Below are 27,992 nucleotides of genomic sequence, written 5' to 3' on the forward strand. Positions count from 1 at the left end.
GGCCTGCGTGCGGGCGGGTGACGGAGGGCGCGCCGCCCCGCCCCGCCCTCCGCCCTGGGTGCGAACAGGGGCTCAGGTTCTTACTGTACCCCTCCGAGGGGCACTGGCCCCAGCCTAGACAGCCTGAACCCGTTGGCTTTCACCCCCATCCTGCTGTCACTACCACCTGCTCAGCCCCCACCCCCTGACCTGTGTTCCCGAAGTTAGCTGCCACTCCACCTGCAAGGACGCCCCCGCTTGGGGGCTGGTTGGTCTGTGTCCATTGTGGGGTCTCCCACTTCCATAGGAAGAAGAGGTTTGCCTTCTCCTGTACTCAGGGTACATCCTCAACCCCATCCCTGAGGCCCCTGCCCCGCAGCCCCCAGGAGCAGAAGGCTGGTACTGTAGGTCCCCCTGGGCCCTTTTACACCCACTTCTCTCTCCCTCTCTGGTATGTGGGGTACCTCCTCCAAGCATTTGGGGCCCCATTTGTCCCATCCCTGCCCAGACTATCCTTCAAAGCCCACTCTTGAAGCTGTCTGCCGGATCCCGGTCTGCGGGGCACATGGGGTGCACCCAAAGAACCCACTGGGCTGGTGGTAACAGGATCCCGGGAGCCCCTACCCCGCCCGCCTGCCGTGAGTCAGCAGCTCAGCGGCCAACCTGGGCCAGGACAGCTTTGCACCCGGGCTGTGGCCGGTGACTGGCACATTCAAGAGCTGCCTCCGACAGCCAGCAGAGGCAGCCTGGGGCCACTCAGACCACAGACATCTGTGCCCTGTGCCCTGCACCACACCCCTCCAGGTAGCCTCAGGTGGTCCTACTCTCTGTGGAAGGCCCATGAGCCGGTGTCAGACCAGGCTCCCAAGGTGGGGCCGGGACCCCAGTTCCACTCTACCATCCATGTCTGAACCCACGACCTGGCCCAGCCTGGGCCTCAGGGCTGCCCCCAGGACCAGCCCAACCACACTGTCCAGGCCTCTGAAGATCCAAGACACAGGGCAAGGGCACACGCAGGCTGTGCCCACCCATAAGGTGCAGATGCAGCAGCAATCCTTGAATCCCTTTGTTCTTAAACCGGAAGGAAAAAGCAGCTATTTCTGATACTCTGTCCAGCCGCTGGGGCAGGGTAGGTCTTATGCCCACAGGCATCACCAGCCAGGTACCCTGAGCACTGAGGGAGGGGAGGACTGCACTTAGGCTAGGAGCCCGTGTCCCCCAAACAGGCAGGGCAGGTGTGGCCCGTGAATGGCCATCATACCCAGTTCCCCTCAGAGCTCACTGTCCTCAACCTCCCCTGGCCTCTCGGGCCCAGGGAGCAGCAAGGGTGCCAGAAATGGCTGCTGGTCTCACTAGAGGACCTTGGAGCCCAGCCAGTGTGTGGGTCTCAGGGAGCCAGACCAACTGAAGATGTGGTGTGGAGATCTGGCCATCTACTGCCTCCAAGCAGCGGGGACCGTGAGGGTGCAGTCTGGAACCTGGGACACAGACTGAGCAAGAGGGAACCCCCTTTATTGTGCACCCCTGGTGCAGGCACTTGACATCTGGCCCTCCCCGGGTCCCTGGAGGCAAGAGGTCACCCCCTCTCCAGAGAGGAGCCACTCCCCCAACATGTCTCCAAGCAGGGTCCTGTCCCCGAGATCACTTGGTCAGCATCTTTCTGGGAGAAGGGAAGACAAGGGCTGGCCCACATACCAGAGCACCCCAGATCTCTGGCTGTAGGGCCACAACAGTAATCAGAGGTAGCAAGCAGTCAGGGGTTTGTCCGGTCTTGGCCAAGGTCCCGGAGGAGTGTCCAGGTCCACATCCACATGCTCTGCCTGCCTTAGCATCCTCGAGGTTGGGCCCCCTGCTCCTCCAGCCCCCAGCCGGCATTGTGTCCTCAGGCTTCAGAAGCTGCCATAGCTCCTGTGGCCAAGGAGGAAGCCTGGGCGCTTCTCATGCAGATGCCCCAGGAGCCCTGAGCTCTAGATTGGTGTACAGCAGAGCTAGACTCAGCATCCCTTGGGCAACAGGAGCTGGGGGTAGTGGAGGCAAAAGTGAAACCACGCCAGCTCAAGCCTCCTGCCAGACTGGCCCCTGGACTCCCACAGATTCACACAAGCCTGTGTATGCCCCAGCACATGAACGCCAGAAGTGCACACGTGCCCGTGCGCACCACAGGCAAACACAAGGCTATAGGCAGCTGTTCTGATTGGACATCTGGTGGTGGTTCCTGCCCTGCCACCGTCAGAGGGTTCTTGCCCAGCCTGGTGGGGCACAGGCCCTGTGTGGGCTGACCTGTGGCAGGTCTTGGTACTTTCTAGGGTAACCCCTCCCCTCCCCCATTTCCAACCTGAGCAGCTCTAACCACTACCTTCCCTTTGACACTTGAGCGTTCTGGTCCATTTGGACTCCCTCCACCCCAGGTAACCTCTGAGGCAGAGATATGGACAAGACACGGGCCCAGGGAGGCCTCTTTCTTGGGCATCCAGGTTCCCCCACTGTGAGGTCTCATGGAGAGAGCCTCGTTGCTGGGTGGGAGGACCAAGGAGGCCCAGGGAATCTTCTGCTCAGACTGTTACACACGGTAGGCACACGCTTGTGCACACACGTAGGTAGAGTCCCCTCAGAAAGAGCTCCCAGGCTAGGAGGAAGGGGCAGCTCAGGTCCCCCAGGCTGGAGTGTGGCCCTGTGTAGTGTCTCATTGCTCGATCTCCAGGCTGCCGGGCAGCTGCGGAGGCTCTGGGGTCTTGAAGCTGAGGACTTCCTGGTAGGTGAGCTCTGGGAGTGAAGGAAAAGGTGAGCTTGTGCCACCCCAGCCCCTCCCCCTGGGAGCAGCCTCCACCCAGCAGAAAGCCAGGGCCTGTCCTGGGCTGCCTCCCACCTCCTGACCATGCTGGGAGTAGCAGGGGATCTCCTGAAGAAACAGGCAAAACCCCGCTGCAGCAGAAACAGCCCTCAGCCCTAGGCACGGCCCTCCTCTCCATGGCTGCCCTGTGCCCACCCTTCCATTCTTCCAGCGTTCGGTCCTTGGTCTCAACGCTTTCATCATAGGGCTCAGCTTCCGGCTCGTCATCTGGGTCATGGTACTGGCTGAAGTACGCATGGGCCAGGGCCTCGGCAGCACTGACCCTCTGGTCACTGTCCAGCACCAACATTCTCCCAAGCAGGTCTACAGCTGCAGGGGGCCAATGGGAAGGGTCAGCTCCACATCTCCGGCCAGAGGTGGAACCCAGCCTAGCCCCAGGGCCAGTCCTCACCCAGGGGGTTGGCTCCATGGAAGATGCTGCTGAGATCCTTCTGGGGCATGGGGGGCAGGGACTGGATGTATGTCCGGGCCTGGGGGTACATAAGAAGGGCCTGGGGGGCACTGCTTGGCGCCTACCTCAGAGCCCTGATTCATTCACTCCAACAGGCTGGGCAGGAGCCAGGCAGACCAGAGACCTCCTCCCAGGATCTGGTGGCTCGGCTCCTCATTGGGCCCTACAGGCCTGTAGGAGCAGGGGCCAGAGTGCTCCCTGCCCCACCCACTCTGCTGCCCACAGCTAGAACATCGCTGGTGCTGTGATTTTGTCCTCACTGACCCTCATACCTCTAATATTCTCCCCATTCACCTGTACCCATGAAAGGGTTGGGTGCCTAGCCTGGGCCTACCCCACACTGCCCATGTTCCCCCTATGGTGCCTGCCCATCTCCATGCCCCACAGTCCCTGCCTGGTCAGCACAGGGAGCTGGTGGCTGGGTGGATGTGGACTTACGTGCTCCGAGGAAATCTTTGCCAGAACCTCAGGGCTAGGTGTCCCTACCACCTCCATGATGCGCTTCAGCTGGTCAATGTCTACCTGGCTCAGGAAACACCTGCTGACCAGCCATGGACCTTCACCAGCCCCCAGCCCCCGGGGCGTGGGGCACCGCAGAGAGAGCAAGGAACTTAGGGCAGCATAGTAGGGGACAGAAGAATGGGCCAGAGCCCACCCCCATTCTAGAAAGAGACTCCAGCTTGCCCCGCTCCCCAGCCTGGGCCAAGGATACAGTCAGTTCCGGGGAAGAGAGCCTTTCCCTGCAGCAGTTCAGCCATGATGCAGCCCACAGACCAGATGTCCACTGCGAGGAAAGGTGGGAGGGCTGTGTCAGTCTGCCCACCCTCAGTCCCTCCTTGGAGCTGGGAGGAGTCAGCCCCGCAACCCTCAGTCACACACAGGCCCATGATAGAAGAGCCCTTCCTCCTGCACCCAGCCTGGAGCAGAAGGAGACGTGGGCTCAGGCCTCAGGCATAAAAGACACTCCCACCCACCATGTTACAGGCTCCTCTGAAAGCTGGGGACCTTGCCTGTGCCCCGAGACTGGGCATGCCCCCCAGGATCCTCGGGCCTTGGGCTCACCCCCCCACCGTGTCCCCCAGCCTGCAGGGGTGCCCAGCTGAGGGTGGACTGCACCTGTCTGGTTGTAATGCATCCAGTTCAGCATGATCTCAGGTGCCCGGTACCAGCGTGTGGCCACATATCCGGTCATCTCCTCGTCTGCCTGGCGTGCCAGCCCAAAGTCCAGGATCTGGGGGGACCACAGGCCTCAAACCCTGCAGGTGCCCCCGCCGCCCCCCAGCCCAAGCCCCCCTCACCCTGAGCTCGCAGTCCTCATTCACCGCCACGTTGCTGGGCTTCAGGTCCTGCGGGGTGGGCGGGGCATGAGTGCAGGCAGAGGCCGCAGGGACCCGCACCCACGGTGGCACCTACCCGGTGGATGATCCCGGCAGAGTGGATGTACTGCAGGAAGGAAGGCTGCGATGAGCCTGGCCCGCCAATGCCAGCGCCCAGCCCCGAGTCCGCGCCCTCACCTTCAGCCCACGAAGCAGCTGGTACACGAGGAACTGGACGTGCTCGTCGCTCAGAGTCTGGCACTTCACGATATTGTTCAAGTCGGCGCCCATCAGGGTGGTCACTAAGTACCTGCAGCGGGGTCAGGAGTCAGGTCAAGGCGGGACTGCCCTCCTTGAACAGGCTGCCCGAGTTGCAGCCGCATGCTGAGCCTGCTCACACTTCGCTGAAGTCCTCGATGCACGTGGCCGGTGTGAAGACATCCAGGAGCCCAATAACCTGCACAGGTGGAGATTCAACCAGGATTCAGCACCCAGGCCCCGCCCACGGCGGGCTCGGTCATGGGCGTGTCTCCGTTGGCTCCGCCCCACGGCACTGGCTCCGCCCTGTACCTCAGTTGGAGAGACACACCTATTGGTCCCTCTCGGGCACGCCCTCCATCGACTCGTTCCCCATTGGTCCATCTTGGGCGGGCCCCCCAACTCAACCTTGGGTCCCGCCCTGAGGTCCCACGGGCCAGGCCCTCACATTCTCGTGCTTCAGGTGCTTGAGCAGCCTCAGCTCGCGGTACGTCCTCCGTGCGTGGATCAGCGACTGGAAGGGGCGAGACAGCTTCTTCACCGCCACCTTCTGCCGCAGCCGCGCGTCGTAGGCCGAACTGCAAGGCAGGGGAGTGAGGTGGTGCACGGCGCGGGGGCGGGCTGGGCCTCAGGGCGCATCCCGACTGCTCCCAGCTCGCCGTTCGCTCCGCCAATGCTCCCCACGCACCCCAGGTCTTCTCGTCCCGCGGACCCACTCACGGCGAGGTCAGGCGGCCCGGCCCTGCCACCCGGCGCACCGACTCGAGAGGCTCCCCGAGGAGTTCTAAAGCACCTTCAAGGGTCCTGGGCCCAGGGATTCCGCATTTTCAAAATACAGAGGAGAGACCAGCCAGAGGTGCTGTTTTGGGTTTGGCTTGGTGTTTTAAGCGAGGTCTCACTCTGCTGCCCAGGTTGGCTCCTGGGATGCTCCAGAGTAGCTGGGAATGCAGGAGTGCACCACTGCGCCCCGCTGTAGGTGTCACTGCACCTCACTCGTAGTTTTCCTTCTGGCCAGCAGACACTACCCCGCTGAGGGGGCCTCTGGCCCCACTCCCCAGGGCTGTGGCCTCCTCTGCGAGCCTCCTGTCCGTCCTCAACGCCATGCTGCTCCAAGGTGAGGGGGATAAGGTCCCCCACCCTCCTTCAGTCCCCCTGCGCGCAGGACCAGCACACAGCTGTGAAGGGGGTGATAGAGGGGTGGTGGCCGTGCTTCTGCACAGCCTGTCCCCGGGCTGATGCATGTTTCTGCACGAGGGGTGGTGGAGGGAAGACAGCCAGGGCCACGAGCTAGCAGGGGAGGGGTAGAATCCCTGCCGGGGCAGGGGTGAGGGCCTGGCCGCTGATGGGGGACAGGGAGTCCTTTTGCCCCATTTTGTTTGTAATCAAGTGACCGGGAGTAAACAGCACTAGGGGTGCAGAGAGAGACCAGGTCCTCACAGGGGAATCTCAGCCCCTCAGGACTCCCAGATGGTGAACCCAGAGGTGAGTCCTCGCTGGCCACTGTCATATTGCGCCTGCAGGTCTTAGAGAGGGTCTTTTCCCAACCCTTGAGGTCTTTTTTTTTTTTTTTCTTATGGTACCAGGAATCGAACTCACGACCTTGCACTTGCCAGGCAGGTGCTGTGCCGCTGAGCTGAATCCCCAGCCCCGGGACCCTTGAGGTCTTAGAGATGGACAGCTGCCCTGGCCTGCCTGAGGTTCTGGTGGTAGGCAGGCCCAGCTCCGCCCCCAGGGGTCTGAGGGAGCCCATTCCTCTAGCACCTCTGACGCCCCTGCCCTTGTGCCCCACCATGCCACCTGGCACTGGCCCCTAGGCACCCCACAGTGCCGGGGTCTCATGTCAACGCCCACACCCTTGCTCAACCTCGATGCCAACATCACAGCTGCAAACTGAGATTCTGCACCCGTCCTCCAGCCCGTGGGTGTGGGCAGAGACCTCACCCCAGTCGGGCGCTCTAGCACCTGAAGATCCTACGGTGCCTTTGGCTGGGGCATAATTAGGGTGAGGTGTAGACGCTCCCTAAAGATTGTGGGGAGAAAGGCAGGCGTTGCTCCGTCAGGCCTAACCCGAGTGCGCAGTCTGAGTCGCCTAGAAAAGTGGGGCGGAGGCGGGACCCGCAGGAAGCCATCCTAGGAGAGGGGTGCTGACTCCCTCCACCCGGCGCTTCCAAACAATAGCACTTGCCAGGGTTGGGGGCGCCGCTAGGCCCGGGGGACGATCTGGCCCTGGTCCCAGAAAACCAAGGGCGGCTGCCCAGAGCCCGGCTCCGCTGTGCACCCCAGGCTCGCTCCCAGCGGGGGTCTCGGGGGCTGCGTGGGAAGGAAGTTTCCCGCGCACATCTTCCCCCCATTCACTCGCCGCGGCGCGCGGGCCGGGGCAGGGGCGAGGCAAGCCCCTCCCCACGCGGGCCCCCTCCCCGCCCCAGGCTCCCTCTCCGTGGGGAATCCCTCACCACTCTCGGACCCCGCCCTACACGGGGCCCCCTCCCCGCGCCGCCACCCCTCCCCACGACCGACCCCTCTCCACGCGGAACCCCGCCTGGCCCTACCAGACCGAGCCGTAGGCGCCCGAGCCCACGGGGCGCAGGCCCTGCAGCCGCTGCGGCACCTCCCACACCGTCTTGTTCAGCTCTTGCCGGTAGAAGCCGGCCCGCGGGCCCGACATGGCCGAGCCCCGCCTGGCCGCGCCGGGAGCGGGGAGGGGGGCGGCGCAGGGCGGGGCGAAGCGCGGGGCGGGGCCGAGGCAGGCGGATTTCCCGGCCGCGCGGGGGTTCCCGGAGGCCGACCGCGCGGCTCCGCCCCTCCGCCCTCGGGCCCGGAGTCTGTCCTCGAAGCCGGGCACCTCGGACGAGGGTGCGGCCTGGACAGCGGCCGCGAGGGGTGCGGGTCGCCTGGTCCAGCTGGGTCTCCCGGCGTCAGGACCAGGGACAGCGGCGCCGCCCGGGCTCCCGGGGCGTGGCGCCGCCCCAGGCGGTCCCTGCATGGGTTACTGTCACCTCTCCCGGGAAGCCCACCGGGACTTTCCCGGTCCTGAGATGTGCTGGGGTCCGGTCCTCCCGGCCAGGGGTAGGGGCCCATGCCATGGTCGGATGGGCACTTTGGCTTAGCCTTGCAGTGGCTCTCAGCTGCACCCTGGAGAGGAATGTGTGTAGCTGTGTTCCCCCTTTCAGAAAAGTGGGAAATTAGCGTCTAAATTGACCGATGTTCTTTAAAACAGTCTGAGTTTTCATGTGAGATCTGATTTATTTTAGTGTATTTTTTATCCTGGTACTGAGGACTGAACCCAGGGCCTTCCTATTGAGCTACGTCCCATCCCTATCCCGTTGCTGGTTTTTTGTGTTTGTCTTTTTGAGGCAGGGTCTCGTCTATGCAGTTGGACTTGAGTTCACTTTGTAGCCCAGGCTGGTCTTGAACTCGCAGGGATCCTCCTGCCTCAGTCCCCCAAGTGCTGTGATTACAGGCGTGTGACACCATGCCTGGCCCTGTTGCTATTGTTGTTCACTTATATTTGGTGTTTTGAGACAGAGTCTCACTATGTAGTTCAGGCTGGCCTTGAACTCACTTTGTAGCCCAGGCTGGCCTCAAACTTGAAGCGATCCGCCTGCCTCAGCCTCCCGAGTGCTGAGATTACAGGTATACACTACCACACTGTTATCTTTGAGACAGGATGTGATTAAATTGCCCAGTCTGTACTCAGATTTGCAATCCTCTTGCCTCAGCCTCCCAGAATGCTGAACAGGTGTGCACCGTCACACCCCACTGTATTTTGTGGGGATTGAACCCAGGAGCTCACACAGGCCACACAACAGGTCTTCCACTGAGCTATCCTCCTAGCCACCCTCTCTTTAAGTGTCTCACTAGGTTGCCCACGTTGGTCTGGAACTTGTGAATCCCATGGGTCAGCCTTGAGAATAGCTGATGTTGATGGTATTATGCTGGTGTCCAGCACAAATTTGATTTTTTAATTAAAAATTAGGGCTGGGGTGTAGTTTAGTAGTTCTTGGCTAGCACGCATGAGGCCTTGGGTTTGATTCCTAGCATGGCAAAGATAGTAAAATAAACATTAAAAATCAGTAACCAAATTAGAACAAGTCAGGAAGTCTTGGGTCTATATGCTCATCCACCAGAGGTGCGAACCTCAAGGCAAAAGGCATTCCAGGCCCTGTCCCTCTGGTCTCTTTTCTATGACCTTGACCAAGCCCCCCCCAAACCCCCCCAGTAGGCCTCAGTTCCCTCCAGGAGCCAGAGTTGGCCTCGGGGTCTAGGCAGAGCCAGAGCGTGGCCCCAGCCCTGCTGTCCTCCCCCTGCCTCCTCGAAGGCTTCTGCCTGAGTGCTTTTCCTGGGTGGCAGAGGGTTCACGTGGAGTTAATGGAAGTCACTGAAGGCCCAATGGGAACCTCAGCCGGGCCTCAGAGGAAGGAACTGCCTTTGTCTGAGGAGGGGGCAGGGCCATGGCAGGTAGGTTCCTAGGGGCTACCAGTTGGACCCTCCAGGCTGCACCCTGATCTCCCCAGTGGTGGGGAGCTGCCTGCCCACGCAGGATCCCCCTCCACACCTCAACTGCTCAAGTCCTGGTTGTCAGGGCTGACCACTGCGGCACCCCTGCAAGACGTATGGGTCCAGCCCAGATTAGCAACCTGGCCACGGCACACTTGCACCCTCTGAGGACAGAAAGGGTCTAATACTGTGAGGGTCAGGGAGTGGAGGTCAGGAGGTAGTGAGTTCGGGAGGTCCCCAACACTCACCCTAGCCCCATCAGGAAGGTGGCTCAGTGGCACAGCTAGGGAACAGGGCTAAGCTTGCAAAGTGCGTGGCCTGAGGTGGGGTGCAGCCGGCAAGGCAGAGGGCAGGTGGGAGCTGTGGTGCAAGAACCTCCTACCCCGGGCCCCATCTCCATATTCATGTGCTCACTTTGCCCCAGCCCCTCTCCATGTCCCTGGCCCCCCCTCAGCGTCTCCTGGCTGCACCTGTACTCGTGGTCAGCATGGACTTCCTGGAAGACCCATCTGGGGTATCAAACTGCTTTAGGGGGTGTTTTTATTTTTGAGACAGTGTCTCACTTTGTAGTTTAGGCCAGCTGATGTAGCCAGGCTGGACTCAAACTTGCAGTGGCCAACCTGCCTCAGCCTCCCAAGTGCTGGGATCACAGGTGTGCACTGCCACACCCAGCTTAGGTAAGGGCTGCTTTTAGAAAGGACATTAAGGTTACCCACAGCCCCTTGTTGTCACCTCCCCCTCCTCCTCCACTGGGAGGAAAATGGGAAGCGAGACATTGCAGGGACAGGTCACTCTTGATCTGCTGGCCTTCTGCCCTTCGTGCCTGGCCTGGTCTGTCCACACCCTGCTTGTCCTCCAGAGGGTGGGGAGGAGAGGGTCCCAGCACAGGTGGGGTCTCCCTGACTAACGTCCATGGAAGACAGAGGTGCTCTGTAGGGGTCCAGTCGGGAGACCATGCCCTCCGCTCCTGCTGACTTGGCAGCACCTTGCCCCGATTTTCAGGCCAGTCAGGCCCCGAGGAGGGTGTGCCCCAGCACGAGGCCATCACCACAGTGTTGCCCAGGTCCCAGGTCAGCTGCTGGCTTCATGCCCTTTTCTGGGGAGACCATGGTCGTGGTCCATGTGGCTTCCCTGCGACCACCCTGATGCACACGGTTGCAAGGTCCACAGTGGCTGCTCCATCCAGACTCCCAGCCACGAAGATGTGTCCACGGAGGGGACAAAGGGGAGGAGAATTTGAGGGCGAAGCAGCTCTTATCCAGCCACAGGGAGCTGTGTGAAGGCCTGGACCACCTGCTGCTCGGGTGGAGGTTCTTGGAGTAGGAGGGGCATCGAGGGCAGAGCCAGCATCCTGTGCTCTGCTGGGCTGTGATGCCCAGCATGGTCCCTGACACGTTTGGGGGGTGAGGCCAGGAGCTCCCTCAGGCCACAGAACGTGGGTCCTGTTTGCTCCTGAGTCGCTGGCAAGGCTGAGAGGAAACCGACCTCTGGTGACCTCTTTCGGAGCTGCCCTGGTGTCCGGCAGGCTCTGCACACAGTAGGGGCCCCCTAACCATACACTGTGACATGCTGCCTCTGGCTCCCGTTAGTAGCAGAACGTGAGAGTACAGGTCAAGACAGGGTCACACCCTACTGGCCCCACCCACAGTCCCAGCAGCTCATGCCAAGAGGAGGGGAGGTGGGCAGCCATCAAGGCCACCACAGGGCAGCAGAGATGGCCCAGCCCCCACACCCAGCCAGGCAGCGCGCCTGTCTCCCACACAGGGGCCACCCTACGCCAGCATGGTGCCCAAGCAGAGGTGCTGAGAGCCACAGAGCTAGGGATAGGGAAGGTGAGGACACGTGGGCAGCCTCAGGATGAACCCAGTCAGCCAAGAGTGAAAAAGACAGATGTGTAATGGATTTACAATTAACAAAATTTACAAAAAAGGATGAGGTGGTCCTGGTGGAGCTGGCCCAGGGGAGCCTCCAGACAGCCTGTCTGACAGGCCGAGACCAGGACTCCCAGTCTGCTGGGTCCTACTGGCCATCTGGGCCCCGACGTCTGACGTCCAGCTTGACCTTAGAGGTGGGGCCCGGCAGCCCTCGCGCCCCGCAGGGAGGCCAGGTGAGGTCAGAAGGCATCGTACCGCTTTTTCTCCTCCTTCTATCTGGCAGACAGGCAGATACTCAGTCCGGGAACTTGCCCTGGGGGCTGCAGGCACTCGACCCACCTTAGAAGCCAAGCCTAGGGCATCCGAAGAGGGTGCTGGTGCTCAGGCAGGGGAGGCCAAGGCCCCACGACTCGCAGTGGCCCAGTGTGGCCTGTAAGGCACGTTTGGGAATCCTCAGGAGACGAGCACAGCAATGCTGGTGCCACAGGAAAGCTGGTGCTGGAACCCGGGCTGTATTGCTCAGGAGAAAGATGCTACCGTCTACAGCAGGAGGTGGGCCCGAGGTGGGTCCGCTGCGCCCCACACTTGGGGCACGTCTGCTGGGAGAGGAGCAGCCTCAGCCACACCAGGGCGGTGCATCCTGGGGAGCCACCCACACCAGACACAGGCCACGCACCTGGGCCTGAAGGCAGCATGGACGGTCAGAGGTCAGAGGTCAGTGACCTTGTTCTCCAGAGCAGCTGCGATCTGCTGCAGGCGGAAGGCCAGCTGCATCTTCTGGGCAGCAGGGTCCTCCTCCAAGGCATTGATGATCTGAAGAGGACACTGGTGAGAACTCAGGCCCAGAAAGAGGCTGCCCGTGTACCCGCCACAGTCCCAGACCCACCTCGTCGTAGTACTTCTGTGTGTATTGGTAGAGCTGGTGCAGGGCCACCAGGGTGTTCAGGGAGTCCGTATGCGCCTGGGGGACAACAGCGTCACCAGCGTGGAACAGGAGCAGCAGTAGCGACACTGTGGCTGCACGATGGCACAGCCAGGGCAAACCGCTCGCCCCGCCAACTCAGCCTCACGCAGGAACTCACTTCCCTCGCCCGGCCACGCGCTCCCAGCCCCACCCTCCCAGGCACTGTTCCGTACCACCCAGCCCTGCTCTGCTCACCCTCGAGATCTCGGCCAGGTGTGTGTTCATGTCCTGGTCACTGACCTGCACCATCTGGCGGATCCCCTTATAGTAACTACAGGGAGAGGGACAGGGACAAAAGGGGCTGAGGGAAGCTCCGGGAGGGCCTGCGAGTCCCCCTGGAACCCCAAGCCACCCCCAAGCCTCCTCCTCCTGACTGCCAGGGTTGACGGTAGCCAGCTATCTGTGGCTGCGGGGGGGCACTCACTCCTCCACCATCTTCTTATAGGTAGAGATCTCCTTGGCATACAGCAGCTTGTTGCTGGGCGAGTCCTGTGGGGGACACGGCCCAGTCACGCAGAGCCCCGCTGAGGTGGGTGGTGTGGCCCATCTAGACCCCCACAGCTCTCGTCAAGAAAATGACTTCCTACTTCGTAGCAGAACTCCGTTTCTCTGCTTGCGTAAGGAGGGGGAATCCTGGGAGGCCAAGGGGGGCAGGAGCCTGGGGTCACCCCCCACCTCCCTCTGAGCTGTGCAAGTCCACACTCACAGCATGCAGCCCACCCCACACTCACGGTCTCAGCGCCCTGCGCTATCCTGTGAACTGTCCCCTCCTCTCCTGTCCTACCTCTCCGCCCCCGGGGCCCTGCCATAGCCCCGCCCCACTCACGCGGCTCAGCTTGTGCTCCGTGCGTGTGCAGGCGTCCATGAAGGTCTGTGCAATGACTGACAGCGAGGCATCCACCACCTCATGCACGTGCACGTCGAAGATGAAGTGGGGGTTCTTGAGGATGTTCACCCAGAAGCGGAGTGGCAGGCTGTGGACACGGCGGGTGAGGGGTGACGGGCTGGGAGGGCCAGGGCGGGCGGGCGGTGGGCACCGGGCCTCATGCCTCACCTGTTGGTTTTCCAGATGTGGATGGTGTCTTCATCCCGGATGTCATGCCGCTCAGCCTGCTCATCCAGAAAGTCAAAGAAGTACTTGACCGCAGGAGGCACTGCGTGTCCAGGTGCCAGCACGCTCTGGAAGAAGTTGTCCACGAACTGCTGCAGCGTGCCCTGTGGGGAAAGGATCCACATGACCCCTCTGCCATGGCTTCCAGGCCATTCACATGCCCTCCTCCGCTGCCTGCATGCCCACCTTGACCGACAGCAGCCTTGTCAGGTAGATCTCGGTGATGGCCTTGGTCCGCTCCTTCTCCTTCACGCTGCCCCGCTTGGACTTGCCCTCCTCCACCTCATCCGTTGGCCGCACCAAGTGCCACACTCGGTTCTCCTCCTCTAGCAGGGCGTGGCCTGTGGGAGGGGGACCTCAGGGGCCTGCCAGGGCAATACCCGTGGGCAGGGGAGGGCTGGAGGCCAGTGCCTGGGTCCCACGCTGGCCTAGATCCCCAAGTGGTGACAGCAGAGGGTGGACAGGGTCCCTGTGAGTTCAGAGGCTGGAAGGGATGGTGGGCAGGAGACAGGACTCACGCTCCCCAGGCAGGTCCTGCTGGCTATCCTCTGGCTGCTGGGAGACGCCCACCTTGGACAGGATGAGGGTGGCTCCATCCCGGACCTGGGGACACAGCCATGAGGCCAGGCCTGACCCTACTGAGTGGGGTCCTCATCCTGTCACTACCCCACACTCACATTGTAATGCATGAGGGTGTTGATGCGCTTCCACCGGCCATCCCGCTGGGAGGTCAGGTCCAAGTCAGAGAGGATCTGAGCCGTGGACCCAGGACGCCACTCTGTGGAGGACGCAACTGGCTCGTGAGACCTCAGGACACAGGCTGTCCACCCGGGCTCCCCCTTGATGCCCATCTCTGCCCCTCCTACGCATGGCCACGTCCACACAGCCCTAGCTCACGCACCAAGGACCACGCTGTCGGGTTTGGGCCAGCAGGAACAGGGCTGTGTGCGGTACACCTGGTCAATGATCTTCTCCTTGACCTGAGAGATGGTGTCGCAGTTGAGGACCTTGACGGGGATGGCATCGAGACCTTCGTCCTGCACGATCACACTCACCGTCTGCCAGGAACAAGGTTTGTTCAGGGCTGCTGGGAAGGACCCGCCTCCATTCCACCAGCCCCGGATACCCAGACTGGTACCCAGGATGGACCAGCTTTGTTCATCCCACGCTCAGCAGGGTGGGGTGCAGCTCTAGGGAACACATGCTCAAAGGTGCACACAGTCACCGCTGTGCATGCCCCGCAGCAGGCCAGGGCTCTGGGAAAACCTGGCTAGTGGTGACATTTAATAGTGCCCTCTCCGGGGACGAGTGCACCCACTAATCACAGCATATGCACTGGCTGCCTGGCATGGCGGTGCAGGGATCACGCTGTGATGCTGAGCACAGGTAGGTGCACACTGGCACTGCCACATCACCAGCCGCAACCCTCCAGCCTCAGCTGCCTAAGGGCTGGGATTACAGGAGTATGCCGCCATGGCTGGCGCTCGCCTCTCATCTTATGCTGCTGGTCTTGAAAGCTCTGGTCACCCCACCTGACATCAGGGGAGCCCCAGCCCTTGGCACAGCTGCCAGCCTGGGACTCACCAGGGGCACATACTCCACATCATCCCCTAGCAGCCCCGTGTCATTGAGGGTGTACTTGGCTTTCTTCTGCACGGCATCCACTGGCCCCTTTTCCACCTGGTGTTTGATGGCCTTGAAGAGCTTGTAGAGTGGTTCACCAGCGCTGTCCTAGAGCAGGAAGGTGGCAGGCAGTGTGAGCAGGAAGGGTAGGACTGTCCAGTGGGGCCAGGCGCACCTCACGGCACCAAACGGTAAGGCGTGTATGTGCAGGGACAGTGCCTCCTCTCTCCTCGCCCCAGGGGAGCCCACCTTGAGGTACTGGTACAGGCAGATGGACATCCAGTTGGACAGCATCCTCTCCACCACCGTCTCAGACCTAGGAGCACAGAAAGCCTAAGGCCCAGCAGCCCTTTCAAGCACATGTGAGTCCCGGGTCCTCGTCAGGACGCCTGCACAGGTGGCTGCATGACCAGCAGGGACCGTGGGCCAGAGAGGGGTGGGCTTGGCTCCATATTTCCCCATCCCGTGCCCCGGTACCTGCGCAGCATCAGCTTGGGGTTCTTGGCCACCACGTACTGCTCCATGAGCTCTAGGAAGAGCGTGCGCAAGATGTCCGTGTAGTACTCCAGCTTCCCGTGCAGCGCCACCGTCAGCAGCGACGCGAAATAGACTTTGGCACGGGCCGAGAACTCCCGCTGGTTCTCCAGGGTGTGGATAAACTGTGGAGGTGCCGGGTCACCACTCCAGCACCCCAGGCCCTTCAAGGGCCCGTGGACTCCGCCCGCCCCACCGCCCCACTCACGTTGATGAGGAAGGACTTGCTGTTGAGCAGGTTGGAGAACTGGTAGAGCGCCTGCTCCACTACAGGCCGCCGTGACTCGGGGATGTCCAGCTTGCCGGTGATCATGACGTCCTTATCGCCGTCCTTGGAGGGCAGGAAGAACACCCGGTCTGTGTAGGTCTTGTAGTCCAGCGTGGGGATGCCCGCCTCATGCACATCATTCGTCTGGTCCTCCATCTCGATCATCAGGTCTAGGGGTGCGAGGCCAGGGTGAGGCGCCCAGCCCCGAGTGGCACCCTGCGGACACGGCCCACGCTGAGGGCAGGCAGCGGCCCACGCTGAGGGCAGGCAGCAGCCCGCCCTGGACACACACCTGTGAACTCCTTCTTGCAGCGGTCACGCACACTCTCCTCCAAGCCCTCCAGCTGGGACTTGATCTTCTCGTACTCACGCTCAGCCTGCTGGCTCTTCCTCCTGTGGGGCAAGGAGAGGCTCTTGGGTCTGCCATGGGTTGGCCTAAGGGTGCCCAGGCCCGGGAGGCTCTCGGAGCAGGCCAAGGCAGGAAGGCGGGGGTGTCCCAGCTCCCAGGAGGGTGTGGCTCACCAATAGCAATAGACAGACACCGCGATGACAGCCACCATGGGCACGATGACCAGCGGCAGGATGAGGCTGAGCGGCACGTCACTGACACGCGTGTCGTACTCTACCCGGCCCAGCACCCACTCTCGTGAACCAAACTTTACCTGCAGAGGAGAAAGCTCAGTGTGGGCAGCACAGCAGGGCTGACCCGGCCCGAGCCCCTGACCCCACGCACGCACAATAAACTCAGGCAGGTTGTGTGTTGTGTCCCGCTTCTGCCGCCGCTTGGGCGGGGGCTGCACCTCGGGCGGCTCGCAGTACAGGTCAGTCTCTGTGAGTGTCTTCATGATGCAGCGCTCAGCACCCACGAAGGCCTCTGCCTCCTGCAGCGTCATGGCCTTGTTCAGGTTGGTGCCCTGGAGAGACAGGAGGCCGAGGTCAGACCATCATCCCCGGAGTCCACTACCCTAGCTGTGCCCACCCACACTTCCTCACCTGCGCATGGATGAGCTTGTTGACCTGCTTCTTCACACCACCTGTGAAGTTCTCGAAGGTGGGGTCTGCCACGTACTCGAAGGCGCTGGCCTCGGTCCTGAGCAGGACGCGGTGCCCATCCATCTGTATCAGCGCCGTGAGGTTGTAGGCCTCGGGCTCCTCGGGGACAGCCGGGGACAGGAACACAACCTTGCTGTCATTGTGGAACACGTACTCAGTGCCCGTGACCTGCAGGATAGACCAAGGCTGTCAGGCTGCACAGCACAGACCTCAGCCCTCCCAGCCTTTGTCTTCAGGGCTACAGTGCACCCAGCCCCTGGCCGTGCCGGACCAACCGTGGTGGTCTGCAGGGGTCCAGCCTCCCGCCGCCGCCGCCAGGACTGCAGGGGCTCAGCAATGACCACCATGGCGAACTTCTGGACGAGACTGAAGCCTTGGCCAGTGACACTGATGCTCCGGCCACCACTGGGGAGGGGTGGTGGTTTGAGTCAGGGTTACACTCGGCCAGACCAGGGCGGTGCCCAGTCAGCTCAGGGCAGACACCCTGCCCCACCAGCTCCCATCAATGCCCACAGGCGAGGAAGAAGCAGAGCGGGCACCGTGCTCATTATGTATGGTTGTGTCACAGGCAAGAGATGGGGCACTCAGGGTCTGGAGGATTCCTCCTGCAGTCCAGACAGACACCATGCTCTCAGCCAGATCAGCAGAGGGCGCCAGAGAGGCGCTGAGCACTCGGGGGACAAGGGGGCACACCTGACAAAGCTCCGCTGGGGCTCGAAGGTCCGCAGCACTGGGTTCTCGCGGTAGGTGAAGGAGATGCCAGAGCTGGGCACCGGGGAGCCTCCGTAGGAGATCTCAAGAGCCACCTCACCCAGAGCCGGCTGGGGGCCTGTGACACACTGCAGCTGCTCCCCAAACTCGGTCCTGCGGAGGGACGTGCTAGTCACTAACCTCAGCAGTCAGACTCAGGCTCATGGTGGGAGTGGCCCCACCCCAGGGCCAGACTGGGCAGGGTGGGTGACACCCACACTTCACAAGGGACATCGTTGAGGGTCACCCGCACGTCCTCCTTGGAGCCTGTGTCCAGGTGGGTGCCACTGATGGTCAGCGTGGTGCCACCTGCCTGTGGTCCCTGCTTTGGCTCCACAAGGAGAGGCTCAGGCTGCTGAAAGAGTGACAGGCGTGCTGGGGTCAGCGCAAAGCAGCCTCAGGCTGAGCCGTCACCTGGGCTGCATCTGAGTGAGAAGGTAGCAGGGCAGAGTGCCCGAGTATGCCCTCCCAGGCCCAGAGCAAGGCTAGACTCACATGCGCCCTCTGCCTGGAGTCCAGCCAGGCCCGGGACAGCCGCCTACCTGGTAGGTGAACTGCACGCTGGGTGGCGAGCGGCCAAGCTTCCCATTGACTTCTACCTTGATGCCGCCGCTGAGGGGTTCCTGCGCAGCCTCAATAACACACACGATGCTGGAGGGGACAGCACCCATGGGTCTGCTGTGTGGGCACGCCATGCCGTGCTCCGGCCCTCCGTCCCCCTGGGCCTCCCCACCCCACCCGGGCCCAGGCCAGGGCAGCCTCCTCACCGGGTGGACACAGAGTACTGTTCCGGTTCAAAGGTGCAGTTCTGGCCGGCCACAGTGATGCTCTTGACATCGCTCGCTCTGATGCCCAAATTGGACCCGAGGATGGTGATGCGGATGCCCCCACCTAGTGGGCCGGTCTCCGGCTGGATCTGCAATCAGCAGCTCCCAGTGACCCGGAGGCTCAGGCAGGGTGGGGACGTGGGGATGGGCAGGGGCCACGCGGCAGGGGGCTCACCCTGGTGATGACGGGCGCCGGGCACTCGGAGGTGGCGTTGCCACACAGTGTCTCGTACACACACCTGCTCTGGCCGGGGCACCACACACACCTGTAGTTGGGGTCGGCTGCCAGGCACAGGGAACAGTCGCTGCGGCCGAAGGAGCAGTTGTAGAGGGTCACTGCGGAGGAGACACAGCGGTCAGCGGTGCCCAGGGCTGCCCTAGCCAGGCCTCCACCCTGTCCCATCCCCACGTCCACCCCACCCTACTCCACCCCACCTTGGAGCCTGCTGTCAATATTCTTGCGGTAAGACTTGACGTACAGGTGTAGAGGCAATGTCTCATTGGCATCATGGGACAGCTGGGGACAAGACACAAGGACACACTGCATCTCCTCCCCCTACCCGAAGGGGTATGGAGTTAGTCACCGGGGTGACCATCATGTGCCCACATCCTCCACATGGTCCCTGCGCTGCGCCAGGGTCAGCAAGGGCCAGCGGGTGGCCAAAGAGGGAGAGCGTCAGAGACACCACACAGACACGGACGAGCAGCGTGTGCCACTGCAGCGGAGGGCGTGAGGTCCTCTGGTGCAGGGAGACCCACAGAGACACACCAGGGCTCTAGGCTCCACCACAGGGATCTCCCCAGAGGACCCTGGAGGTCACGACCACCCCCCACCCCTGATGCGGGGACCCAGGCCTGGACCACCTTCCCAGAGCTGTACCTTTGGGGTCCGAAAGAAGAAGGTGCCTGGCTCTTGCATGGTCACTGGCACTTCAAATGTGAGCAGGTCGCTGCCCACGTACAGGGAGGACACCTGTGGACAGCCCAGCCAGATGCTCAGACAAGTCAACCCAGCTGCCCTGGTGACCTCTAGAGCCTCACTGTGTCCAAACCTCCTCTGTGCTCCTGGAGCTGGTGCCTACCTGGTCCCTCAGAGGCACTCAAGTCCCAGCTGTGTCTGCAGTAGCCTCAGCACATCCCCATGTGGGTGTGTCAGGGCAGTAATAGGTCCCCAGGGCACCTCCAACACCTGCTCCACATCTGCACCTACTTCTAGCCCACCAGCAGACACTACATTTGTGTATATGCCCAGGCCTCAGGAAGGCCCCAAGGCCTCCCTCCCGCCCTGTCCTCCAATGCACCCTGACTCCGAGTGGGAGACGGCAGGGGTGCACCAGGTGCTCACATCAGGGTGACCCTAGCAAGCCGCCCCCCAGCTGTTCCCCAGCAACTGTCCCTGCACCCTACCTTCACTGTGTCCAAGTTCTTGCCCTTAAAGGTCACATCAGTCTCATGGTTCATGGGGATGACCAGTGGCGTGGGGCTCAGGAACTGGGGACAGTTGTCCTCCTGGGGGAGCAAGAGGGGTCACGTGCTGCCGGGCTGTAGCGGGACGGGGGGGGGGGGGCCGGGCACGGGCCTCACCATGTGGGCACGGATGATGCTGCCCTCAGGGTTGGGCGAAGCCTCCCGGCATTCGTGGTACAGCAGGTCCCACTGGCAGGTCCAGCGGTTGCTGGCACAAGAGATGCACCTGTGGAGAGGGTGGGGGTATGAGGGGTGCGAGGGGCATGAGGGGTACAAGGGGCACCTGGGGCAGGGTCGGGGGCCTCAGAGACTCACGGCAGGTTCTCCACCAGGCTCATGGCCTTCTGGCAGTCATAGAATGGGTACTGGTGGGAGGTGAGGAAGATATTGCCGCGTTCAAAGAGGAGCTGGATGCTCACCGCCACATGGTCTGCGGATGCAGTGGGGTGGTATCAGAGAGGCGGGAAAGGAGGCCTGGGCAGGATGGGCAGGGAGAGGCGGGGCCTGGAGGCCAACTCTGCGCCAGCCGCAGAGGCGGAGCAGAACGGGGCTCAGCAGGGCAGGGGCAGGACACCCGGCTCGGATGTCAGCTCCCAGGGCCAGGCTCGCCTTTCTCCCAGGGGCCTGGCTGCTTTCGTGCCTCCCTCTGCACCACAGGGAGAGCAGTGGCTCCTCAGAGTCTGGGCAGGAGGCCCTGTCGGGTCCCTGCCCACGTCACTCAGGGGACAAGGGCTTGGCACCTGCCCTGACCCACATTCGGGCTGCCCTCGGGGACAGTCCAGCTATCTCAGGCAGGGGAAGGGACGGGAGAGGAGGGGTCCAGCCCCCAGACATTGCACATAACAGATAACCAGCAGGAGCCAGCCTGAAGCTCTCAGGGAGAGACACCCACACCACCCCAGGATGCCCCCCACCATGTGTTTTGGGCTGGGCCCCCAGAGCCATGTGAACCCTAGAACCAGCCCAGGACCAGCCCTTGAAGGTGTGGGGCCCAAGAGGCTGGCACCCACAGGAGTAGGCAGAAAGGGGCCCTGCCTGCCCTGGGCCTGGGGCCTCACCCTGGCCTGGAGGTGTGCTGGGGATGCTGCTTGGGGAGATGCAGATGACGGCGTCCCCATCCACGCGGGCGACATGTGACGGCGACTCCCCGAAGAGGCACAGCAGCTTGTCCTCACTGGTCAGGGCTGGGAGGGGGCTGACAGTCAGCCGCACCTGGGGCACAGGGCAGTGGCTGGCACCAGGACCCCCAGACCCCTACACCTTCTGCCCAGCCTCGCAGAGGCAACACCAGCTCTACTCCAGAGGGCTGTGCTGCTCCTACCCATTCTACGATGGCCGGGGGGGCAGGGTGGGAGGGCGACAGACCAGGGTTTCCCAGCAGGAGTGCTTGGGAGTCCCTCTTGGCCCTGCCTCTGGCCTGCACCCCATTCTAGCCCAACCCGGTCACGCACATCTCCCTGGGTCCGCCGGCTCATGTTCTGAGGCTGGGTGTCTGTGATCTCCACACAGGACTTGTTCCGGCTCCACAGCCAATGGCTGGCCTCCTCAGCCCTCGGGCACTCACTCCTCCTGGTGCACCTGTGAGGACGGGGGTGGCCTCAGCCCTGGCATCCCTCGGCCCCCAGGTGAGATCTTGGCCACCCCGGGACAAACAGGGTCGTCTCCTCCAGGGACAAGGCCAAGGAGCTCACCGTCCCTCGACGACACACCAGCCACAGTAGGGATCCTGGGAGTCCCGGCACTGCGCGCAGGTTGGGTAGCTGAGACACTCCTGCACCGGGAGCCGGAACACCTGGGGCAGTGGGGCCGTGAGCCAGCGCTCTGGAGACAGGGCCCGCCCAGGCTTCTGCACCCCCCCTTCTGTGGGGCATCTGCACCAAACCCTGCAGGTTCAGGCCCTTCCACCAGAACAAGGCAGGGCAGGACCTGAGGGGAGGATGCAGCAGGCTCGGGACAGAAATGGGAACAGCCGAGGAGACGTGGCTGGGGGTGCTGGCCGGCTGCCCCTCATCCACAACCCCAGGCTCGTCACCAGGGCCCCCGGCCAGGTCCAGGCTGACCTTGTCCTGGGTCATGGCGTAGAGACTAGACAGGTTTCCAGACAGCACCAGATCCTGTTTGATTCTCCTGTTGAGCTCCACAAGGATGGAGCCGTACTCTGTGGAGGTGCCGTCTGGGGTGAGGTACACCTGTGGTACGAGGGAAGGTATGTGGGGTGGGGCCTGGCACACAGGCAGTTTCGGGAGCCTCCCTGCCCAGCACGGGACCTCACCTTAAGGATCCGGCCATCAGAGGTACCCAGGAAAGCCACCGTGTGACCGTTCTCAGCAGTGACTGTCACGGCTGTCAGATTCAGGCCTCCACGCCGCAGCACAGCAGTGGCTTTAAGGCCATCACGGCTGCCTAGTGGGTAGGGTAGGTGCTCCGAGCCACAGGGGAAATTCTCACTGGCACCCTGCAGACCAGGACGTCAGCAATGGGCATGGACCTCCTTACCCCTCAAGTCCCCAAGACGAAGGCCCACACAGTCGGCACCCCATCCACTTGCTCCCTGTCACGTGTGCCAATACCCAGCACAGCCCTGGTACTACACTTGCACATGCACCCCTCGGGCCAACAGCATGACAGTCTGCATGCACCCATGCCCAGGCGCAGGGCAGACATACCGCCAAGTGGCCACCACACTGGATGTCGCCATGGAAGGGCTTGTAGAAGATGTCCCGGCCTGAGTCCCGGGAGCCCGTGTAGCAGGCACTACGGGTGGACTCCATCTTGTCGTGGACCTCATTTAACGGGAACAGGCAGAGACCAGCCCCAGGTCCCCTTCCACTCCGACTGTCCCTGCTGAACACAGCGTAGAGCACCCTGCTGGCACCTGGTGAGGCCACAGAGGCTGCCAGGCAGGCACCGAAGGGAGAGCCCTCAGGGTCACTGTGGTCGCCAGGCTCCAGGCACTGCAGGTCCATCTCCACATAGGAATAGTAGGAAGGGTCATCCTTGCACATGCGTGCCAGCAGGGTGCGGTTCTGGGCTGGGTGCTTGTCCTGCTGGTTGAAGACGAAGAAGACGTAGCGGCCGTCCTCGAATGCCGCCACGAACTGCTGTGTGTTGGTGGACAGGTAGCCAGCCTTGAAGGTGGTATGGTCAGAGTAGGCCTCGAAGGCCTCCCTGCCTTCAGACCGGTCCAGCAGGCGGGTGCTCACGATGATGCCGTTGTCGTGCGGCCCGTTGCCCTTGCCCACGAACAGTACTCTCTCCCCATCTGGACGCGCGGAGCTGACCAGCCCCACAGTGGCCACACTCTCATCGTTGCTGGCCACAAAGGACTTCTCACCACTGCCATCCTCATAGAAGAGCAGCACAGAGATGTTGCTCAGGGCCCGAAGGGCACAGATGCCCTTGAAGAGGCTGCCGCACTCCACCAGGCGCTTCCCGGGCAGGTCGAGCAGCAGCAGCTGGTTGGCGTTGTCAGTGTTCACCGCCTCGTGGCACTGGCTGGGCTCGATGGGCGGCGTGCACTTCTTGTTGTCCAGCGCAGGCCCCGTGGTGGCCTGCTGCTGGAGGCGCAGGTCGGCACTCAGCTGGTACAGGGCATTCACAGCCCCCACGTACACCACACCCGAGGCCTCATCCACCACCAGGTGATTCAGCTCCGTCTCGCTGCTGAACACGTCCTGCCTGCGGGGCCGAAGGCTTGCTCCCAGCCCCACCAGGCCCAGGAAGGCCAGGGCCCAGAGCCGCAGCACCATGGCCCTTTACACCCTGCGGGGAGAGAGAGGATCAGGGGAGTCCAGCCCGGGTCACCCACTATGGTCCCAGGGCCCTCCTACCCAAGCCAGAGCAGGTCCCAACAAGCAGGAAAACCCAGGGCCCAGCCCCTTTCTTTCTTTTACACCCACTTGCCTTGCTGGAGATCTCAAAGGAAGCCCATTTTCTAGCCCTTCTCAACAAGCTGTAATCTAACCTAGGGCTGGGACCAAGGCCTGGCTACTGCCCATGTCAGGGTCTCCCTGGATCCAGCAGCGGCAGGCTGGCCTATAGGTGATGAAGAATATCTCCCAGAAGCCTTGAAAGTATTCAAACCTGCTCTTAGACCCAGAGAAACTACAGCTCAGGGGCACACCCAGCGCCACACAGGCCAGGCTGGCAGAGAGACCACAGCTGGTGACCCTGGAGCACACACCTGTTGGTACGGCCTGAGGTGGACCCACCTTCCTCCAGGTTCCCCTACCCTGGGTAATGCAGCAGAGTAGGCAGAATGCCCCTCCACCCTGGCCCATCCTTCCCTCCACCCCAGCACAGCTTCAGGCGTGGGGCAGGACAGGCAGGGCCCTGGGGGCTTCACAGAGAGATAACCAATTCCTACCTCACCAGGTCTCAGAAGGAGACCCCAAGACTGGAGCAGGGAGGGTGGAGACAGGGCTATAGGACAGGGCCCATCTGTGCCCCTGGAGGTGAGCCCATGGGCTCGTGTGCATGTATGTGTGCAAGACCCAGGGCCTCACTTGCATGGATGAGGGTGTGGTGGGTGGGAAGGAAGTTAGTGCTGCTGAACCTGATTTGAGGTTCCCCCTGGAGTAGCAGGTGAATCCTCATGAGCAACCCCCTCAACTCAGGGGTTCTGGCACCTTGGGCAAATGGCAGGGTCGGTCCACCTCTGGAGTCCCCAGGCCTTGGCAGCCCCAGCCTCTCCCGCTGGGGACTACCCTCTCCAGATGCTCGGGGCACCCTGCTCCTAGACCCACTGTGATCGTCCGAGTATGCCTGTGCCTCTGTGGCTGGGGTCCCCACATCCAGTCCGCTCTGACCACAGTGGCCGAGTGGGGCCAGGCCCCGACAGTGGTTCCCCACCCTGAGCCTCCAGAGGGCTCCTATTTCCTGCAGGGCCACCTGAGACCACTCTTCCCACACTCTCCTTCTCTAGGAAAACAGTCCTTATTTTGTTATCCATTAAAAGGTTTTAGAAAAAAAAGAAACCATCATAGCTAGATGTGGTAGAACACACCTAGAGTTCCAGTACTCTGAGGGGCTGAGGTAGGAAAATCATATAAGTTCAAGCTCGGCCTGGCAATTCAGTAACTTAGTGAGACTCGGTCTCAACATAAAAAGGAAAAAAAAGGCTGAGGATGCAGTTCAGTGTTAAAGCCCTCTGTTCAATCCTCACTACTGAGGAAATAAAAAATAATAAGAAGAAAAGCCATCAGACTGAAACGTCAGAAACAACTTCCATGTCACATACCCCAGTGACAGTGCTGTGGTGTGCACCTCCTGGCAGCTGACTGGTGACCTGGTTGTCGGCTGCCCCTGTGTGGGCTGTGGTGCAGGCCAGGCCCTGAATGGGGTGGTTGCCAGACTTTCTGCTTTTTTTTTTTTTCTCTTTTTGAGACAGGGTCTCACTATGCAGTTCAGACTGGCCTTGAGCTCACTTTGTAGCCCAGGCTGGCCTGGAACTCTTAACGACCCTCCTGCCTCAGCCTCCCGAGAGCTGGGATTACAGGTGTGCGCCATCACACCCGGCATATAATGGTGACTCCTTCACTGGACTGCACTGAGTTTAAAGCAGAAAGTCTGAGCTGGGTGTGGTGTCACACACTGTGAGTTCGAGACCAGCCTGGGCTACAAAGTGAGCTCATGGCCAGTTTGAACTGCATAGTGAGACCCTGTCTCAAAAACAAAACAAAACAAAACAAAACAAAAAAAAAGAGTCACCATTATAGGACCATTTCACAGGTAAAGAAACCAAGGCGCACACAAAAACTTTCTGAGGCTGGCTAAATGGTGTGGGTGCGGCTAGGATGCCAATCTGCCTGTGACCACCACATTCCCTGTCACGCTCTGCTCTACTCACCTCCTCCAGGAAACAGAAAGGAGCCTGCTTTGTTCCTGGCTAAGGCTGGTACTCCCTGGGCATGGGCTCTGGGAGAAGCTGAGCTGCCTTCTCACACACTTGCAACTCCTACCGCAGCCTCCCACAAGCCTAGGCTCAGGCCCCACGGTGCCTCTCCAGGTCTACCCTGCACCTCTGCGCTGACCGTCGTCAGCCTCCTCAGCCCTCCTGGCAAATGTAACTGAGGAGCAAGCAGGCAGTGCACAAAGCCCTGCCCACCCCCGCCAGCACAGTAGAGCACCAGGCTTGGCTGGCCTCTGCCAGGTGCTCCTGCTTCCGTAGTCAGGTAGACAGGGCCTGGGGCCTGTCCAGCCCAGCGTCTCCACTCACAGGCCAGCCGGACGGCATCCAGAGCTGGTGCGTGACAGGACCTGGAGTCTCTGATGGCTTGGAGGTGGTGGCAGGGAGGATGCACCACGCCAGAAGGGGCAGGTGACCCCAGCCCTAACCCAAGACACGGCAACCAAGCTAGGAAAAGACAGTGGCTTCTACCAGAGACAGGAAGACTCCACCAGTCCTGGGGCCTCGGGTCACCCTCTCTGGCTCTGTGGCCTGTGCCCGGAGAGGTGGGGCAGAGAGAGCCACTTCCCCGTCGCTTCGAGACTCTGATCAGAGCTAGTGTCTCTCCTGGCAGCACGTCCTGCCCCAGCTGTCCCCAGACTCCTCCAGCCCATGCCCCAGGCGGGCCCTCCCCGCTGCTCACCCAAGTGCCCGGCTCCTGCTTAGCTCCCACTCTGCCTCCTCTGCCTGCAGCTCTGCGCTCCAGAGCGGAAGAATGAATGGAATGTTCTGGCCAGCGGGGGCGGGGCCAATGGGGGTGGCGCGGGCTCTGGGGCACAGCTCCTCCACACTCCCTGAGCCTCCTCCACATCCACCCTCCTGTGGGGCTCCCAACACCATGAGGCTGGGACTTGAACCCAGAGTTAACTGGGGACGCCTTTGGCACCCCCTGCAGAAAAGCTCTTGCCCTGGGCCAGGGCCCCTAGCCACCTCCTTCCCTGGCCACCAGCTGATACCCAGGACATCTGACCTACAGGGCCAAGGGAGGGTGACAAAGGTGATTTCCTCCCTTCTGACTAATGTGCACTTGACAGAGAACCCCAGGGCCAGCACACCAGAAGTGTTCAACAAACACCACCTATGTAGGAGGAGGAAGTCAGGAAAACAACTGGACCCTCACACTGACAGTCACAGGTGGGTTCTGCCCAGCATCCCCAAGGTGGGCAAAGCAAAGCCCAAACCCCAGGCCTGCAGGGGCGGCAGCAGGGACAGCGTCACCTCCACGGATGGCAGCCCTCTTCTGCTTCACAGACAAACAAGGCCATAGGTGACCTCCAGGCCGGGCCAGGGAGCAAAGGGCACCCATCTGATGGTTAAGAGCCAGGCAGCCAGGCTGGAGGGCGGTGTGAGAGGCGCCAGGCACGGCCAGCTAATCTTCCTGCCTAGTGTTCCTGGAATGAAGGCGGCAACAGGCTTCCTGTTTTGAACTCAGGCAGGGACCCTCTCAGATGATGGGCTGGTGGGGATTTCCTTGGGACCCAGCTGCCCTCTTCCTGACCAGATCCTGGCGAGAGCCTGGAGGTTCATTTCCAAGAAGCCACACAAACCCAGCCTTCTGCCGGCACAGATAGCACGCGAGGTGCTCTGCCCTCCTGCCTCCCACCCAGTGCTGCAGAACCCAGCGCCCAGCGCCCAGCCCATCTGCGCAAGACCTGCCTCAGAGATGGGGGACAGGAGTTCGGCACCCTGCCCCATCTGTCCTTCCATCCATCCAGGCCGTGGGACCCAGACAAGCCTCATGGACACCACAGCAGCAGCTGGCAGCACCCCTACACCACTCACCAAGGCTTCCGTGTCCAGTTCAGTCTCTGCTCCAGGCCTGCATCGAAGTTCTCTAGAAGGCAACGGGACCAGGTCACACCTGAGGGCTGTGGACCTCCATCTGGTCCCTGGCTCCCATGGGACCCCACCTGCCTCTGCCTCCCCATCCCAGACACCTCCAGACCTCCAGCTTGGCCCCAAAACAGGCACATTCACTTGGCCTTTCTAGAAAAGCACCCTGGCACTCCCCTCTCTCCTTTGCTCGGGGACAGCTTCGTTTTGTTACATCTAAATCTACTGTTTTGGTCTGTTTTCTTAAGGTAGGTCCATGTTATCACTCTGCAACAACTGCCTTCTGAAACACATCCATACCCATGACCCCCCCAATTCTACTTACTAGCTGTGAGACCTTGGGCAAGTTACTTAACTTCTCTGTGCCTCATTTCCCCATCTGTGAAATG

At 61.7% G+C, this 27,992-nt stretch overlaps 2 protein-coding genes across 5 annotated transcripts; both read right to left on the minus strand.

Moving 5' to 3' along the window:
- Positions 1-1,470: 1,470 nt before the first annotated feature.
- On the minus strand, positions 1,471-7,559 carry Mapk11 (mitogen-activated protein kinase 11). Of its 4 annotated transcripts, none has more exons than XM_013511374.1 (12): positions 7,405-7,559; positions 5,304-5,433; positions 4,996-5,054; positions 4,796-4,907; positions 4,695-4,724; positions 4,604-4,627; positions 4,398-4,512; positions 3,994-4,065; positions 3,720-3,799; positions 3,222-3,300; positions 2,966-3,139; positions 2,564-2,742 (listed from the first exon to the last, which is right to left on the minus strand). In XM_013511374.1, the coding sequence occupies exons 1-12, from the start codon at positions 7,518-7,520 to the stop codon at positions 2,663-2,665; spliced, it is 1,071 nt and encodes a 356-aa protein (XP_013366828.1). In that variant the 5' UTR covers positions 7,521-7,559; the 3' UTR covers positions 2,564-2,662. The 4 variants fall into 4 exon arrangements, with proteins under 4 accessions (XP_013366830.1, XP_013366828.1, XP_005379606.1 ...); XM_005379549.2 differs by having other exon boundaries at positions 4,580-4,627; XM_013511375.1 differs by lacking the exon at positions 4,604-4,627.
- A 3,668-nt stretch (positions 7,560-11,227) lies between these two features.
- Plxnb2 (plexin B2) lies at positions 11,228-27,982 on the minus strand (the record flags this gene model as incomplete). Its single annotated transcript, XM_005379555.2, is given in 38 exon segments — positions 11,228-11,822; positions 11,903-12,039; positions 12,113-12,187; positions 12,386-12,461; positions 12,615-12,679; positions 13,017-13,164; positions 13,245-13,405; positions 13,488-13,642; positions 13,820-13,904; positions 13,979-14,079; positions 14,203-14,359; positions 14,886-15,032; positions 15,174-15,240; positions 15,402-15,583; positions 15,667-15,896; positions 16,019-16,119; positions 16,249-16,388; positions 16,464-16,640; positions 16,720-16,947; positions 17,055-17,184; positions 17,473-17,643; positions 17,748-17,884; positions 18,072-18,180; positions 18,297-18,445; positions 18,532-18,692; positions 18,792-18,873; positions 19,237-19,329; positions 19,764-19,865; positions 19,941-20,049; positions 20,139-20,253; positions 20,882-21,035; positions 21,275-21,401; positions 21,515-21,615; positions 21,884-22,012; positions 22,096-22,278; positions 22,490-23,585; positions 27,553-27,604; positions 27,929-27,982. Coding segments are annotated over 35 exon segments (5,535 nt in total). The 3' UTR covers positions 11,228-11,822; positions 11,903-11,934.
- Positions 27,983-27,992: the final 10 nt, after the last annotated feature.

Source organism: Chinchilla lanigera, unplaced genomic scaffold, assembly GCF_000276665.1.
Source record: "Chinchilla lanigera isolate Chin_1 unplaced genomic scaffold, ChiLan1.0 scaffold00012, whole genome shotgun sequence".
In the NCBI taxonomy this organism is placed as follows: Eukaryota; Metazoa; Chordata; class Mammalia; order Rodentia; family Chinchillidae; genus Chinchilla; species Chinchilla lanigera.